Source organism: Delphinus delphis, chromosome 6 (assembly GCF_949987515.2).
Source record: "Delphinus delphis chromosome 6, mDelDel1.2, whole genome shotgun sequence".
Lineage (NCBI taxonomy): Eukaryota > Metazoa > Chordata > Mammalia > Artiodactyla > Delphinidae > Delphinus > Delphinus delphis.
The window spans coordinates 105,404,727-105,422,130 of NC_082688.1; the positions used below are offsets into that span (position 1 = coordinate 105,404,727).

At 41.7% G+C, this 17,404-nt stretch overlaps 1 protein-coding gene across 7 annotated transcripts in view; it reads left to right on the forward strand.

Moving 5' to 3' along the window:
• The window catches only part of HMBOX1 (homeobox containing 1), a 184,438-nt gene extending 167,237 nt beyond the window's left edge, over window positions 1-17,201 (forward strand). For 4 of the 7 annotated variants that reach the window (XM_060015243.2, XM_060015242.1, XM_060015241.1 and 1 more), the window contains 5 exons: window positions 7,655-7,737; window positions 9,348-9,443; window positions 10,322-10,416; window positions 10,623-10,694; window positions 12,349-17,201. In XM_060015243.2, the coding sequence (XP_059871226.1) occupies window positions 7,655-7,737; window positions 9,348-9,443; window positions 10,322-10,416; window positions 10,623-10,694; window positions 12,349-12,486 (484 nt within the window). In that variant the 3' untranslated portion in view covers window positions 12,487-17,201. The remainder of the gene's footprint in view (window positions 1-7,654; window positions 7,738-9,347; window positions 9,444-10,321; window positions 10,417-10,622; window positions 10,695-12,348) is intronic. The other 3 variants (XM_060015245.1, XM_060015246.1, XM_060015247.1) reach the window with 3 other exon arrangements.
• The last annotated feature ends 203 nt before the right edge of the window (window positions 17,202-17,404 follow it).

The following is a 17,404-nucleotide window of genomic DNA, read 5'->3' on the forward strand; positions in this document are numbered from 1 at the left end:
CTGTCAGGGTCTTGCAAAGCGATCATTTGGTTTCCCTCTGTGAAGATACTCACTGATCACTCAGCTGACAATGTCCTTTGTCTATAAAAGTGTAGTACCCTTAGGATTTATTTTATCACTCTTATATTACTACCTGTAGATTTCTGTTTGCATCTCTTTCCCTTTTTTGTCTTATAAAATGTCTAGGGCTATAAACATTCTTATATGGGACAGAAGAAGTATATTTCAGAAACAGGTCCCTTTTAGAGTCTTAGAACCAAGCTCTCCTACAATTTACCCACCTGGTAACAGCAGATATATCTATTCCTTTGACATAACTTAAGCTTAAAATGCTTGAAGGTGAATAATGAATAGTGCGTACTGTTCCTAAAGCTGTCTCTTTTGGTGGTGGGGCAGGGAGGGGGTGCCTAAACCCAGGAAGCAAGGCTGTCTTGAATTTTTATTACCATCCTGAAATGTCTCTCTCGCTCTTTTTTTTTTTTAATTTATTTTTGGCTGCATTAGGTCTTTGTTGCTGCGTGTGGACTTTCTCTAGTTGTGGCGAGTGGGGGCTTCTCTTGTTGTGGAGCTCGGGCTCTAGGCACGCAGGCTTCAGTAGTTGTGGCACGCGGGCTCAGTAGTTGTGGCTCACGGGCTCTAGAGCGCAGGCTTAGTAGTTGTGGCACACAGGCTTAGTTGCTCCGCGGCATGTGGGATCTTCCCAGACTTAGGGCTCGAACCTGTGTCCCCTGCATTGGCAGGTGGATTCTTCACCACTGCACCACCGGGGAAGCCCCTGAAATGTCTCTAATCTCATCTTTCCTCTCTATTTCCATGCCTTAGCCTACTTCAGATCCTCTCCTCAGTTGTTACCACAGCTTCCTAACTGGCTTTTGCCTCTAGTATCACCAGAGATACTGCCCTACAAAGTAAGTTTGATCATATAATACCCCTGCTTAAAAACCTTTGCTTCCAGTTGCCAAAAAAGTTAAGTGCAAACTCTATCATACTCTTTAAAATCTGGACCCAATATTTTTCTTTAGTTTGATCCCCAGTCTCCCCATCTCATGTATATTTCGTCCACACTGAACTCCTCATTCTCGGAACATTTTAAGGTCTTTCATGACTCCCTTTCTTTTACATATTGCTTCCTCTGCCTTGGGTTATTTCACTTTATCCACCCTCTATGATCTGTCTTCAAGAAGCGTGCACAAATGTTGATTCCTCTCTACTCCCATATACTACATTCATACCACTAATACAGTCCATTTTACAGTGGACTTTATAATGTGTTTTGTTACATACATACATCCCCAGTGATTACACTGGGAGGCTTTGCATGGTTCATCTTTTGCCACCATTTTGCCAATTGCTTGGTATAAACTAGGACTCAGTCAACATTTGGGGGTGACTAAATGAATGATTAATTATGTCTAAATATCGAAGTCATTAGACCTATTTCCCAGCTTCATTGATAGTCTATTGGTTATGTATAGTTGAAAAATAAACACTATACTAATGGAATTGTATTCGGCTATATCTGAATATACCTAGAGAAGACGGTGTACAGTATGGTGAGACCCCAACTAGCTTTCTCCTGAAAGAGGTATTCTTGGTTTCAGTAAAAGCCTTAACTGAAACCACTGTTTTCTGTTTTCACCTCTGTTTCCTACTTCCATTCATTCATTCTTTCATGTATCATTTATTCACCCATCTTTTGATCAGACACTTACTTACTGAATGTCTGTTACATGCCAAGCAGATTCCTTGGGCTTAGATAGCTCCTCTTGTAAGTAACTAGATAGAAACCGTAGTTATTATTTTCTTTGATTCAGCTTCCTTTGTTTTGACAATATCCAGAACACAGAGCACATGTGAAAAAGACATAGGGATTTTAGTTAACATTAAATTCAGATAAGTCAATAATGTGATGTGGTCCTGGGGTGACCATGTAATTTATTGTCTAAGTGGGATACTTTAGGGGAATGAGAGGGGGGTTTGTTAATAATCCAGGATAACAGCACTATTTCAGGCATACCCTACATATAATCCTTATAGTCTAATCAGATTGCATTACTAGTTGCCTTCTGTCTTCCAGGCACATCTTAGGTTTTTCTACCTTTATATTTTTGTCTTTACTGATAACTTTGCCCTTTCCTGTCCAATGCCTGGGGCCTCTGCATCCTGCAGAAGCCTGTCCAAATCAGTGAGCTTTGCCAGGTCAGCACAGTCCATAGAGATATCTCTCTAACCTGAATTTATTTAACGTATCATTTATATAGTTAATTAGCAGCTAGATGTATTCTGGTTTGTCACAGTTTTACTGTTTTGACCGTTTCTTTAACTCCTATTGTTTAACGTTTTTAAACCTGACGTCTGCAACTGAACTGTATATTGTTAAGGTCAGGGCCATGTTTTGAACTTACGTCTACTCAAGTACATACTCATACTTACGTAATACTTATTTGTTGCATATTTTATTTCCTGGCCTACCTTTGTCTTTCGTAAAAACTCTTCCACTTTACATCAGTGCAGTGTGTCTGTCTGCCACCCCTCCCACCATGACCAAGAAGAAAGCTTTAAGAGCTTTGTAATTTTTTTGCAAAAAAATTTTAACTATTACATTTTAAACTTAAATATTTACCATGAAGTATCTTAAAATATATTATTTTATCAGTTTAGATTATACTATCGATATTTAATTAATATTTTTTAAACATTGAAACATTGCAAAAAGATGAAAAGTGGTGCTCACAGCCCAGTGTACACACCTCCAGCTGTGGTAGCACATTTTAATGAAAATTGAAATATTCAATAGCCCTACATTTCTTAATTATAAAAATAATAGGTCTTTAACAGAAAAGAAAGTATTAATTGCCAGGCTTAGAGATTTAGAACTATAGTTAGTGAATTATATTCTTGAGTCTTTAATTTGGAAGATGTTACCAATTTATTTTTATTCTGACTTTATTTTATATAGTTAAATCCTAAAAATACAAATTAAATAAGATTTTAAAAAACTTTTAAACTCATTAATCATATATGCCACGAATCACTGCCAATTCTTATTTAACTTCCAGAAATACTACGGTTTTATTCTGTTAGTGACTAGAATGGCAATCACAAACCTAATATTTTCTAGCCAATCCAGATATACTTTCCAAACATAAATTGTTTATGGAGTTATTAATCAGTAAACTAGTCCTTAATTGTCTGAATGTTTTCCCAAAGTTCTTTTATTAAAAAGAAATTTATGAAAATAGCATATGTTCATTTCAGAAATTCAACAGAGACGTATACAAAGCAGAATGTGAAAACCGATCTTAATTACCACCAATATTTCCCTCTCTTCTACCCACCGCCCCCAGCATTCTTGCTCCCAGGAGATAATCATCACTTGTAACAGTTTAGTATGTACCCTTCAAGACCCTGTTGCAGTAACTCTATACCCTTGATGGTCAACAGTTCATTTACAGTGACATCCATTTCTTTTGGAGGCCCCTACACTGGGCTGGTGGGGACTTTTCCATTGTTACTGAGGAGCGCATATCATCAATGAGGAGTGCATGTGGGGATGAGTCAGACTTGGCACCCTGGCCTCAGGTGGCTTTCAGTGTAGTCAGAGAGGTGTACAGTGATAACTGTAATACAAGATGAAAAAGGTGTAAGAGAGGAACAGATGAAATGCTGTGGGATTCATGGGGTAAGGAAATTATTTACCTTTGAGGTGATATTTGAGCAATGATGTGAAAGACAGACAAGATGGTTTGGGGGCAGGGAGGCAAAAAACAGATACACTGGTAGGAGAAAGGCACAGAGATGCAGGGGGTTGACAAGGCTATTCCATTTTCCTAGACTGTAGCATGCCTGTATGAGAGTAGCAGCAGATAAAGATGCAAAGGTAGTTTGGGGGAGAACTCTAAACACCTCTATAATAAATCTTGAAAAACTTTTGAACAGAAAAGTGGCATGACTAGAGATGTACATTAGGAATATTAATTAGACATTAGAGGGAGTAGAGTGTCGGTCACAGGCTTTGCAGTAATTTGGAAGAGGAGTTACCACAATGAGGTGTAGTAGTAGCCATTGAGCTGTAGCTGAAACAGGAGCTCTAGGTCTTAGCAGCTACCATATTCCATCAAACCTAAGAAGGCTTTGACTGTATGACACACCTTTAGTTTATGTACTGGGGTGGGCGTGGGTGGAGGGAGGACACTGCCAGTTAATTTTCAGACACCACCAATTATAAGATGTACCTGATTTTAGAGATTATAATAATGAGGAAATGTGCATCATAAAATCAGTGAAATAGAGTAAATTGCATGTGCACAGGGAAAAGAAGGGGTATGCAAGAAAGAAAGGAGAGAGTTGAGAAAATGAAAGAGGGTGGGGGTGATGAGATCAAAGGCACAAGTGGAGAAGTAGACCTTGAAGAGGAGGATGCATCTTCCTCTGCCATGAGATGAAGAGAAGAACGTGCAGTGACTCAGAGACATGTAGAACTTGAGAAGCTAAAAACATTAAGCAAACCCATATTTAATAACCTCCATCTTGGTAAAAGAGGAGGCAAGGGCATCTGCGAAAAGAATGACGGTAGTGGGTTTGAGGGCTTGGGACTTCAGAGTGGAAAGGTTTCGGGTAAGTGGGGCACTAAAGATGGAGTATTAAAGACAGTTGGCTAGAAGGACAAAAAGCATTCCCAACAGAAATGAGGGGCCCAGTTAAGGTTCAAAAGCACAGATTTATAAAGAAACCAATTGGCCCTATTTTATGACTTTGTCCAGGAACACTTGGTACCCTGCGAGAAGGATGGAAGAAAACAAGAGGAAGGTGCTTTCTGCAGGGTGGGAGATTGGCTGGATAGGTATGGTGGAAGGACAGAAAAGCTGAATAATCAGAATTTCTCCTAAGAGATACAGTTGATTCGGCTTGCCATGGAGTTCAGGCTGAGAAATGAGAGGTAAGGCCAGAAGAAGAGTAATAGATGAACAGATTTTTAAAGTTGCAGTAGGGTTTTAAAGGATTCAAGATTATAAAGAAGGTGAAGAAAAAATTATTTTGGAGAGGTGGAGTAGGTGAGTAGAAGGTTGATTGGGGAATTTCAGAATTTCAGATCATAGGGTTGAGTATTGAAGATATGTTACCATTCTCAAACACAGATGGGAGTATATCTCTGTGTGGCCTGAAAACCTCTATTTCAGGGTGAAGTCTCTACTAATAGAACAGACAGGGCTCATCACAGGCTGGCCCCATCCTACTCTTCCAGACTAGTGTCTCCTCATTGCTTCCCCATATTCTAACCACACTGAACTCTTCTCTACGCCCAGAATCCTCAAGGCTTTTATCTACCTTTTGCCTTTGCTCATGCTCTTTCCCTCGCATGAAATGTTCTTCCTTCTCTCCTCTGCCTTGCAAACTCCTGTTCATCTTCAAGACCTAACTCAGACGGCACTTCCTCTGCCAGGTCATTCAGCAACACTGAGCACACCTTCGTCTGTGTGAACTCTGCTCTGTTCGGACATCCTATGGAATTTTATCACAAGTGTATTGATTTATATGTGTCTTCAGTAGATTATAAACTCCTTGAAGTCAGAAACTAATTCTCTTCTTTACCCACAGTGGATGCACATAACATTAGGTACTTAATATCTGCTTTTGTTGTCTTTGTTGTTGAATTTTAAATGCATGAGCTAATCCAGTGCTTCTTAAACATTAATGTGCATTCGAATCACCTGGAGATCTTGTTAACATTCGGATTCTGATTTAGTCTTAAGTGGGGTCTGGGATTCTGCCTTTCTAACAAGCTGCCAGGTGATGCCCGTGATGCTGGTTAATGGAAACTAATCCATAGTGTCTTTGCCCAAGTAAATAGCAGAAGTGGAGTAAAGATAAAGGTCAGTAGGAATGTGGAAGTGGAGCAGAGATTGGAAGAACTCTCAGTATGAACACGGAAGCCCTAAAAATGATAGCAGAATGTCACGTGGGAAGAGATGCTTAAAGCTTGGACTTAAGCAGGAGACCATTTGTGGAGGGTGGTAGTTGACAAGACTGGATGATATCGTTCTATCACTTGTATTTTAGAAAAGGAAAGGCTGTTTGGTGGTGGCAGCTGCTGTGTCAGGACTACGGTGAAGGATGGTCTCATGGAGAGGGCTTCAGGGGAAGGGATTGGCATTGCAGAAGGCGGGTTTGGGGATTCACAGGAAGGGTTAGGGGCCTCCAGTGTTTATTCCCAGTAGAATGGCATTTTCACCAGTGCAGACAGAGGGTGAAGGAATGGGAAAGCTGCTTTCTGGGGGAAGGGAAGCCCCTGAGGAGATGAGAGGTACTAGAATTTAACAAGGAATCATTTCCTGATCTTAAGTTTCCAGGTTCAAAGCACAGAAATTCCCTTTTTCTTTTTTGTCTTTTATATATTTATTTATTTATATTTTATTTTTGGCTGCATTGGGTCTTCGTTGCTGCACGTGGGCTTTCTCTAGTTGCGGCGAGCGGGGGCTACTCTTTGTTGCGGTGTGTGGGCTTCTTATTACGGTGGCTTCTCGTTGTGGAGCACGGGCTCTAGGCGCGTAGGCTTCAGTAATTGTGCATCGCAGGCTTAGTTGCTCTGCGGCACGTGGGAACTTCCCGGACCAGGGCTCGAACCCGTGTCTCCTGCACTGGCAGGCAGATTCTTAACCACTGCACCACCAAGGAAGTCCACTTTTTTTTTTTTAAACTCATAGATGACAGAAGAGGTAGTACTAATAAGCATTCTGTTCCCACATATAGTCTCACAGATCTGATAAAGCTAGGGATGGGTTCAGTAAGCCTAATTTCTTTAAGTACTATTGTATAGAAGCAATATATGCTTTTCTAACATAGGGGAAAAGGCAAAAATAAATTTAGAAATGTTTAAATTTCCTCCTATGAATCCCCTTCTCCCACAAGGAGGTAATCCAGCTTGATGTGTACCCTTCCAGCTTTTATCCATGCAAATTTAAGTACACATAGACAGGAATTTTTCAAATTTCTTAACAGTACTTTTACATGCACATTATTCTACAGATTGTTTTTCGCACTTAGGACTGTGTCATAAACATCTCTCCAGGCCAATGGATAGTTTTTCTAGTAATTTTTAAATAGCTATGTATAAATATAGATGTCCCATAATTTGTTCTGTCATTCTCCTACTGATGGAACAGTTGGGTAATTTCCAACTTTTGCTACTACAAACGTGACACACAAAGAGATTTCTGTTGTTACCAGTGCCTTAATAACAGAACTCTGTGATTTCAACCAGCCACCCATATCACAAGTAACTTTTTTTTTCAAGGACCTCTTTTAATGAAGCCTAGCAGTGGCCAGACCTGTACTATCCAATATAGAAGCCACTAGTCACATGTAGCTACTTACATTTAAATTTACTAAAATTAAATCAAATTAAAAATTCCCTTCCTCAACCACATCAGCTTCATTTCACGTGCTCAGCAGCCACATGTGAGTAGCGGCCACCCTGTTGGACAGTACAGAACAGACCGTTTCCATCCTCACAGAAAATTCCATTGGACAGGCTGGACCAAACACTCTAATGTTACATCCTAAAGAAGAACATCTTTTTCAGTGGGCTGGTGTTTTAAGGAGAGCACAGTTTTTAAAAGTACGAACTTTGTGTCTTAATTGGTTGCCTCTGCAGTTACTTCAATGAGAATCAATACCCAGATGAAGCAAAAAGAGAAGAAATTGCAAATGCTTGCAACGCAGTTATACAGAAGCCAGGTAAGGTAGCAAGTGCTGCTTGGCTCTGCTGGAGCTCTCGGCTCAGGTCATCATTTGGGACCTAAGTCTCTTCCTCTCCCAACGGGGTGCTCTTGGCTCCATTCCTGCCATCCTCTTGTGGATGGCCACTCCCCTGTCCTGTTCAAACAGTGCTTCTTAGGGGGTGATCACGCTACTCCAAATCAAACTTCATGTGGGAATTCCCAGCGAGTGTCCTTGCTTGAGATACGCAACCTCGAAATTATTTTTTGTGAAGACTGTGTAGATTTCTTTTTCCAAAAATACAGCATAAATATGCCAATTTCAAAATAGTTTTAAAGTTTGGTATACTTAAGCAAGGTTAGTTAATGAAATTATTAAGATAGGGTGTGTGGGTTTTTTTGGTGTTTTTACAACTGTTGAAAATTCTATAAGTCTGTCTTTCTGCTTGAAGAAAGAATTTTTTGGAGTTGGCTTCTTCCTCCTTCCTACATCGGGATGACTTCTTAGGTGGGAAAAAATGTAGGGTAATTCCATTCTGAAGTCCTGTTGTTCCTGTGCAAGTCCACAGAACCCCTGAAGCACTCATACATCTTTCCTTCCAAGTGCTAAAGTGCTCTTTCATGTTTTACAGGGTTTTTTTTTTTAACCAGAAACCATTCTCAGTTAAGATGATCCAGTTGATCTCCATTTGGCCAGTTACTTAGATTGGCTTAAAGGCTATATATATCAACAACCCAAAAGTATCACTGTTTTATAATAATTAAATACTAATTTATCCCCCTCCCTTAGTTAGAAGCCAGACTTTTAATAATCTAGAACATACAAGCTCAGCTACAGTGATACCTGTACCCTTATTTTACACAAGCCAAAAAGTCCCAGCCCTAAAGCTGTGCTGGAACTCAAACTCTTCGTGGAAAATACTTCACCCCCTTACCATCAAGGGCCTAACCTGTTTTCTGGTTTCTCCACCCAGTGTGGATTAAAAGCTGAATAAGGGAGGAGGGAAAGGTACAAGGTGGTTGCCATGTTGGTAAACATGGTGCTATCCATAAAACGTCACATTTGACAGCAAAGAAGAGAATACATTTAAAATGCAGTTTGAATTGTGCTGTGTGTTCCAGCATAGTTACAATTACGGCTGGTCATAGTGATCTTAATCTTCAAGAAAACATGGATAGCATTCTCTGTCTTAAGACAGCAGGAAACTAGGTAATATAAGGCCTTAAAGATGTAAATAAACTTCAGCTATCTGGAAACTTGATAAAGAATAACATATTCATCTAGAATGATGCTGATCAAATGAAGCCTTCATATACAATCATGTGAACTCTGAACCCCTAGTGGACCGAATTCTTTAATGTAGTAATATTGGAATTCCCTAATATTGTGTGGTTTTCTGAATTCAAGCATTTTGTGTTATTAGTTGCTATTTGTATGTTTATTTATATGTTTATTCATTCAGTAATTGAGTCTGTACATAGTACTAGCTCATGCTAAAAAATATTACTTCTATATCTGTTATTCTGGCAAGAAATGCAATCAAAAGAACATTTTTAAAAAGAAAAGTAGTAACCCTTAAAACTAGTCTCAGATATAGATTATCTGAATTTTATTGCATGCATTCACAGGCAAAAAACTGTCAGATCTGGAACGAGTTACCTCCCTGAAAGTGTATAATTGGTTTGCTAACAGACGGAAGGAGATCAAGAGGAGAGCCAATATCGGTAATGTATCAGAGAGGCTGCTGTCTCTTTTGAGGCAGTCATGGACGTTGCGTTTATTTTAAGAGTGACTTCCATTTAGAACTGCAGGTCTAAATGATCCTACCTCTTAAGCCTAATGAGACTTGCCCTTACGTTTTTCTTCATTGTAGTTTTAATAATGCGAAGTTAATATTAATTACACTATTTGTATTGTAATAAGAATGGCATTATTTCTGAAACTCATTGTTCTCAATATGCTAGAATCTAGAATGTCTCTGATCAGTTACTCCTGGGGTGCATATTAAAGATACTTGTAAGGGCTTGAGAGAGGGAGTGTGATACCCTTAGCGTCTTCGTTATTACTGAGCTATATGACCTAGATGTTAAGAAACATGTGATTAATAAAATTGGAATAAGAGAGTCTTAATATACAAGGAACCTAGTAAAAGGCGAGATTTTTTTTTTTTTTTTTTAAAGAGAGAGCATTTAAGAAACATGAATTGATGAGATTGGGGTGGAGGGGTGGTTTTGAGCTTCTAAAATTGTGTTTCATTTATAAACGTACTTCCTTCCCCTTCATCGTTACAATTCTCAAGTGTTTTATAGAACCCCAAGACAGGAGAGCTGTTTAATTAGTTGGTAAGTATTTATGAAGCACCTAACAGTCAGCCACTCAAATGTACACGCATAGCAGCAGGGGCTCCAGAATGGGAAACGTGTTCCTCCCCTGACCTCTGTGCCGCCGAGTTCCATCTGTCTGCAATTTAAAAGAAACAAAACATAGAGAGGAGTCTAGGTTTTTGTTTAATTGCATTCTAATTTCCTCAATACAAACTCTGTGTTTAGACCATGATGGCGATGTAACAGATAATTTAGGGATCTATTTGCTTTTTTCGAAGAAGCAGCAATCCTGGAGAGTCATGGGATAGATGTACAGAGTCCCGGAGGCCATTCCAACAGTGATGACGTCGACGGAAATGACTACTCAGAGCAGGTGAGCAGCGGAGGGGAGGCTGCCGGATACAGGGTGGGTGGGACGGTGTGACAATTCCGTGGGTGCGTTTTGTACGGGGTGGGGGAGGGGAGGCAAGCGAATGTCCCTCCACTCGGCTCCTGTGTCTAGTTAGATTTTCGTGTAATTTGAAAGTGAATTTGTGAGAAATCGTTATTCACCCACATGGATTTATTGTCATATAACAGGATACTTGGCAAGTACGCAATGGGGAGGAGGAGGAGGGAAGAAGTTCAGAGGGAGGCAGAGAAGCAGAGAAGGTAGAAGAAGAGAGGAGGATCTGATCCAAACAAGCAAGTTCCACCGTCCACCACACACACACTCACTGTCCGAGAGACACTAGGGGCTGCGGGCAGCTGTGACCCTGCCTGGACACGTTCGGACCAGCACACAGTAGAAGGGCCCACCCACTTCGGCCCCGTTGCCGTGGGAACCCTCGTGCCGAGATAGTGGGTTCCTCCAGAGTCTCTGGCACATGGACACACACACCCTCTCATAAATGCATGTCTGCCCACCTCACCCTGACTTACTCTCCACTGCTTAGGGGGAAAATATATTTAATTGTAGCCACTGGATGGAATAATTCAGTAACTAAGAATGTGGGAATTTTCCCCCCACATATCTGTTGACAGAGTTCATTACATTTTTTATAGGATTTTAAACTCATTCCATTTGGAATATGAAGAGAATGCACGGTCTCTTCTCCTAGGCCCCAGCAGGAAAACATCTGCTCTTTCCTATTTGATGTACACCTTTACCTTGCCCCTCGGCCAGCTCTTTTAATAGAGTCCACTGTGGCCTTCTGCCGACCGCTTTGCAGCCCCTGTTTACCGGCTTGAGCATAGACACTGCCACTGCCAGGGTACCAGCAGTTCCATGCTGATCCCTACTTAAACTAAAGGCCAGCCTGCGCGAATGAGCACAGAATTTCCCTCTGAGGACTCCAAATCAGCGCTCCATGTTTCACTCAAGAGAATGTTGTGTGAGTCTAAGTGGAAACATTCCTGTTAGTTTTTAGTCTACCAATGTAGGTGGATCACTTCCACTTTTTCTCCCAGATGCCCTAAGGGCAACACATGCCATGCTATTTTTCGCCCAAAGGGACTCACCCTTTTCCAAAGCTTTTCGATGCAGAGTTCCCCTGAAGATGTGACAGGTGAGAAACTTACCCCTTGTGTGAAACACCATCTTCAGCGCCTGACGAACGTCCTGCAGGGCCAGTTCCTCCACAGCTGTATTGTTTAACACATCGGCGTTGCGGAGGGCGAGCTTCACACTCCCTCCAAGTAAGACACCTGCACTTCCCTTGCCCGGCTCCCTTACAGTGGGAGAGTGCCAGGTGACATTTTCTCGGGAAGCCATTTCCAGCAGTTACACTTTTGTCCTATTGTAATTGAGAGTTTGGGGTTTGGGTGGGGGGGTTGGTTTGTTTTTTACAAAAATGCATTTTTATCCGAAAGGTGTTGGTGCTGTAGTTTTGTCTAGTCTTCTCAGTTGAGTAGAGAGATACTATGAATTCTGATAATCTGTTTGTAAGAGCACCAATCCAGAATTTAAGCTCACCTAGTTTGGCCTTCAGTAACTAGTGTTGTATTTGTTGCAAACTTGGAATGGTCCAGGTTTGATCATCATCCCCAGCAATCTTTCTGATAGAAGGAAAAAATTCTCAACAAGAAAAAAACATTTTAGTGCTTTTTATTTGTTGAATCATAAAAATGCCAACCCGAAGTCTCTGGACCTATATCCATTCAGTGTCTACTTAAATACATTTCACCTCTATTCTATCATGACGCCCCCAACTCTGTTTTCTCCCACGAATGTTCTGCCTCCCCTTGCCCGCAGCATGCCTTTCTGTGAGCTAGAGAATTTTACCAGTGCACTAATAACATTTGTTTCTTATCTCTGCACATCTAGGACGACAGCACTAGCCATAGTGACCACCAAGACCCCATCTCATTAGCTGTGGAAATGGCAGCAGTCAACCACACTATCTTGGCATTGGCCCGACAAGGAGCCAACGAAATCAAGACAGAGGCCCTGGATGACGACTGATGAGGGAGGATTGGACACGAGAAGTTAACTTAGTTTAGACGTAGCACCTTAGCAGACTTTCCTCGGTCCTTAACATGTGTTCTTACAGTATAACTTGCAGTTTCTTGTATGTCAGTTAGCCGTTAGGGTCTTGTTCTGTGAAGATGGCATGGTGCCCTCAGCCTTTGCATATACTCTCAGTATTAATTCCCAGTAAATAATAACCAACCAACCAACCAACCAATCAACCTTCCCTCTCCCAGACCCCGAGGCTAGAAAATCTTGCTGCTCTGTCTTAGCATTCCAAGAAAGTGCTTCCAGGTATTTAGATAGCCCTCAGTTCTCAAATATTAGGCTGTGTGTATTGGGTACCTTTAGATTCCTGTAACACTAGTCTGTACCCCTTCCTTCCCCAAGACTGGTAGGATGCAAGCTGAGGTAGTGTGGCCCAGGATGGACAGACGCCATTTGGGGAGTACCCACAGAGTAAAAGGGACACTAGAACCCCCACCTCAGTGTGGGAAGAATTGATTTCCAGCTGCAATAAGCCGTGCCTCATAATAGTCACACTGTGGCTAGATTATACTTCTTTGGGTGCTGTGCTAAGAATGTCAGTGGAAACACTCGATCTCAGATTTTGGTTGATGTTAACATGCCTGACACAGACATCCTTTCCTCTCACAAGCTGTGTGACTTAAGTAGATAAAATACTGCCTCTGCCTTTGGGACCATGATTAAAACAAACAAACAGAAAAATGACAAAAAACAAAAGTCATTTAAAAAAAACAAACCCACAAAGCCCAGCTTGAGAGCACTGGGAAAAAACATGAGCTGAAGGTCTAATGGATGTTAGGTCCAGTTCTCAGAACCACTATACAGTACGTGGCACAGGTACATGCCGGCCTGGAAAGGTGCTGGAGGTCGTCACGGAAGCTGCTTTGCCTCCTGTCTGTGTCCCCTTTCCCTGCTACCAAAAAAAGGCATTTCGAGGATGGAGCTAAGGTCAAAAGTAAGTGAATGAACTTCCAGTCTTTGTATCCATTAACTGAAGCCCCCTCAACATGAGAGGTTGATAGAGGACTTTATAGCGGGATTATGCTGACTGACTCTCACAAACGCAAATACTTTCCTAACTAGGAGCAGAAAAAAAGCAGGGGACGTTTGCCACTTATGCGGTGGGTCTGCGAGATACAACAGGATGTGACTGCTTTGGTGTTCTCTTTACTCTGTCCTTGTAGAGGTGTGAAAAGCTATATTGCTACAGGCAATTTATTTAATAATTGGAAGCCATACTGATAATGGATGTGGTAATATTTGTAAAGTTTAATCTACTTTAAGCGGCAGTAACTAATGGAATTTTTTTCCTTGATCACATATGTAGCACTTTTGTTACTTTTTAAAGATATTTATATTTGATAAATCTTTTTTTCATTTTGAGAACTCAAAATACCAAACAAACAGTGAACTTGAGTTATAAAGTCACCCTGTGATCACCTTGTCGTCCAGTAGCAAAATGATGAACTATTCATGCGTCCAAGAAAATTACATCTGCTGGCCTTGTATGAAAATGATCTCTTGGCATCCCGATTAAAGGACACAGTGTCACTGTGGGTAAGAGGAAACAGCCTTCAGTGTAGCAGCGTAGGGTGCGTCTGAAAGAGGCACAGCTGCTCTCTATTTCCTGCCTCGTTCCCTCTCTCCTTCCTACAGACAACGAAGCCTCGTTTAAAGGGGAATATGGGCCTGGCTGTTAAGCAGGGCGTCATGTGTTTATCCATTGCCTGAAAGTGATTCTAAAATTGAAGGAGGGTGCCATTTCCTTACCTCTTCACCCTTCCTCCCCCACCAGATGTTTTCAACTTAAAACCATTGAGAGAGAGAATGACTGGCCGCCTTCATTTCTCCTTTCCTCAGCAGTGAGTTTGAACATCCGCCAGCTTCTAGCTGGTCTCACTCCACCTAAGGCACACGCTGATGAGATCACCTCCACTGTCTGTTCATCCTGCTTATGTCAGTGTGAGGAAGCCTTTGAGAGGCATGAAGGTGCCACCTTCTGTGGGTCTGTGACTTTATAGAGCTACAGGCAGGGCCTGGGCCTGCTCTTGTCCTTGGATTTCAGGGGGAAAATGTATATATTTTTTTCCAGCTTCCAAGAATCGAAGTAAAATGGAGTAGCCTTTTCTGTTTAACTATATTACTTGAACCAACGAATTCAAGAGTAGCATTTGTTATTCTCAGGAATGATCGATCCCCCCACTCATTTTCTTTCTCGGTGTGTTTGACTTTTTATTTCTATTAGAAGACTGTGTTATCTTTCTTTCCTTTCCTTTGATATTATTTAGAAAAAATACAACATATCTTTCCATTTCGGTGGAATTTTGTCTGCTTATTTTCAGTTGAATCAGAAAGAAAAGGAGAGAGAAAAATATACTGACAAGCCACATCCATGATTTATTGTAAGGAGATTATTATAATTGATAGCTTCTTTAAGATGGGATTGCTAGTATCATTTGTTCTTGCTGGTCCTTTTAAAGAAACAGACTCAAACTGTAAAGGCAGCTGCAGTTTCTAAAGAAACAGGGTGATTGCCAGAGAAGAGCTAAAAGGTTTCATTGATTTAGGACCTTTAAGGAAGGAAAGAAAGCTTCAAAGAGTAAAGGAGAGTATCCATGAAGGCAGCACCAGGTGCTTACCTGGAAATCTGGGAAAAGTGAAAGAATGTGTCTGCCAGTGCGGGGCAGCATTGCCTTGGGTTCAGTAGGAACTGGAGGAAGGAGCCCTGCACGCGGAGTTCTTTGATTAAAGAAGACTGCCGGTCTGCTCTAACATCTACTGCCTTACATACAACTTTTGCTTTTTCTCCAGAAGTGAAAATTTAGTTCTTTGGGGCCTCGATTTAAGTCTACCATTGGTTTTTTGTTTGTCATCAGGTTTAACTCTGCTGTCTTCTCCAGGCTACCTTAGTTCTTACAGTGGCATATGGAGTTGCCACTGTCTAATTTGTAATATCTTTGGGGAGTAAATTTTTTTCTTAAGCTTTTTCAGGCTTAAGAGGTGGTATTAAAATAGAAACCCTAAACTGCTCTCTTACTGAAGGGAAAATAGCCAGGCTCTTAAAGCATCCCATCGTGTGCTTTTCGGTTTTTCTGTCCTCTTTTCTCACTTCCTGCTGTACTTTTTTCAGGCCCCCGAGGACTCTTTCAGGGGCTGCTCCTTCCCAGGTGAGGAAGACTAAATGTGTCAGGTGGGGAAACCTTGCAAGCAGTTCAGGTAACTTGTCTGTTACTCTTTTAAGACACTTTCATTGAATTATACTGTGGTCACATGGGTAAATTTCCTAGCCTTCTTAAAACACAGCCTTACAAAGGGACCCTTTAAAGATGGACCATCCTAATGCCATTTCTGCCCATCTCTTGAGAATCGTAACAGCAGATGAAGGCCAGGGAGGGCTACACGGTACACTCTGATCTGCGACCTTCCAGGACCCGTCAGTACCAAATAGACATTGTGGTTTGTTTCAGCAAAGCCTGTAAGGCCGGAGCACCCCTTAAGGCAGTTTTCTTCAAGTCTCAGTACTTTGGGTGGCCTCCTCCCGCCTGTAGTCTGTAGAGTTCCCGCATGTTGTCGTTCGGTGGGTGGGCTCTCCCCCACGTCTCGTAGTCCTTCACAGAAAGAGAGATCCTCGCACAGGAAGACCCCTTTCAGCTCAGGCGCGGTGATCACCTAAAAGGACGTGAGGGAGGGAGCAGCCCCTCAGTATGGGAGGATGCAAACCCAGCCCCCGTGTCCTGTAGGTTTATCATGGCAGTAGTTGCTGATGAACAGCACCTTTACCTCAAAAGGGACAACTCGTGAAGAGCTAGTGATACAGTTGCTTTCGTTCTCCCTGTTCGGCCTCTGTCTTTACACACTTCCCTCTTGGATTTCAACCATCAGGCACCAAGTGTAAGTAAACAGACTTTCATTTCATCAGGAATCTACAGTCACATCCTCTCTGTCTGTGAACAACTCCTCTTCTCTTTTCCTCTGGGCTCCAAACCAAGGTCTCATCTTGAGCTGACTCCTTGCTGGAATCTTTTTATCCTCTGCAGCAGGCAGAGTAGGTGGGTGTGGTCCATCTCTTCACACAAACACCCCTTCCTGTCTTGCAGCCCAGCTTTTTGACCAGCTACATATTCCGCTGACCAGCTACTCTCTCTGCCCACAACAGTGGAAATAATCCCTTTTTCATAAATGATACCCCACCCCCGTCCTTAAAATGTGAACGTCAAGTCCTTCTCTCTCTTTGGTCTTAAGAAGGGTTTGGGTAGAAGCAGTCTTCCCATTTAACTCGTGGCTCTGCCTTTTAAAATTGCTGTTTGTCTCTTTTTGTTGTTGTTCAGAGAACCACCAGAGTATTTTTTTCCCCAATGAGTCTCAACAGATTCTTAGGCAATAATTTTTCTTCTTATTGATGACCTTGTGTGCAGTAGCACTCTACATTCAATAGTCCTGACCCTCTACTCGTGCGTTGGTTTTCTGTGTTAATCACTGTGTGTGATTTAAATCTTATGTCAGAGTGGTGATAGAGTTTGTCATTTTGTTGTTGTGATTATTAGTGATGTTTTACTACTGTATTCATTGGGGCTGCGTTGAGACCAGCCAAATCCATTTATAGCTTTACTGAGCCGCGTTTGTTTGTCAAGATTTCCCAAGTGAACGTTGGGCACATTGACCAGCTCCTGCTGGTGGTATCTCTGCGGGGCACAGGGGTGGGGTGGGGGGGGGGTGCAGCGGGGCAGGGCTAGGAGCTGCGTAAGACATTCCTTTTTGTGTGCTCTCTAAATAACAAGGATGTTTACTCAGGATTGGGGGATCAGTTGTTAGCCATATTGAATTTGGCAAACTGAGCTGCATGCCCTGGAAACCCTCTTCTGTTTCTTAATCTCCATATTGTCTG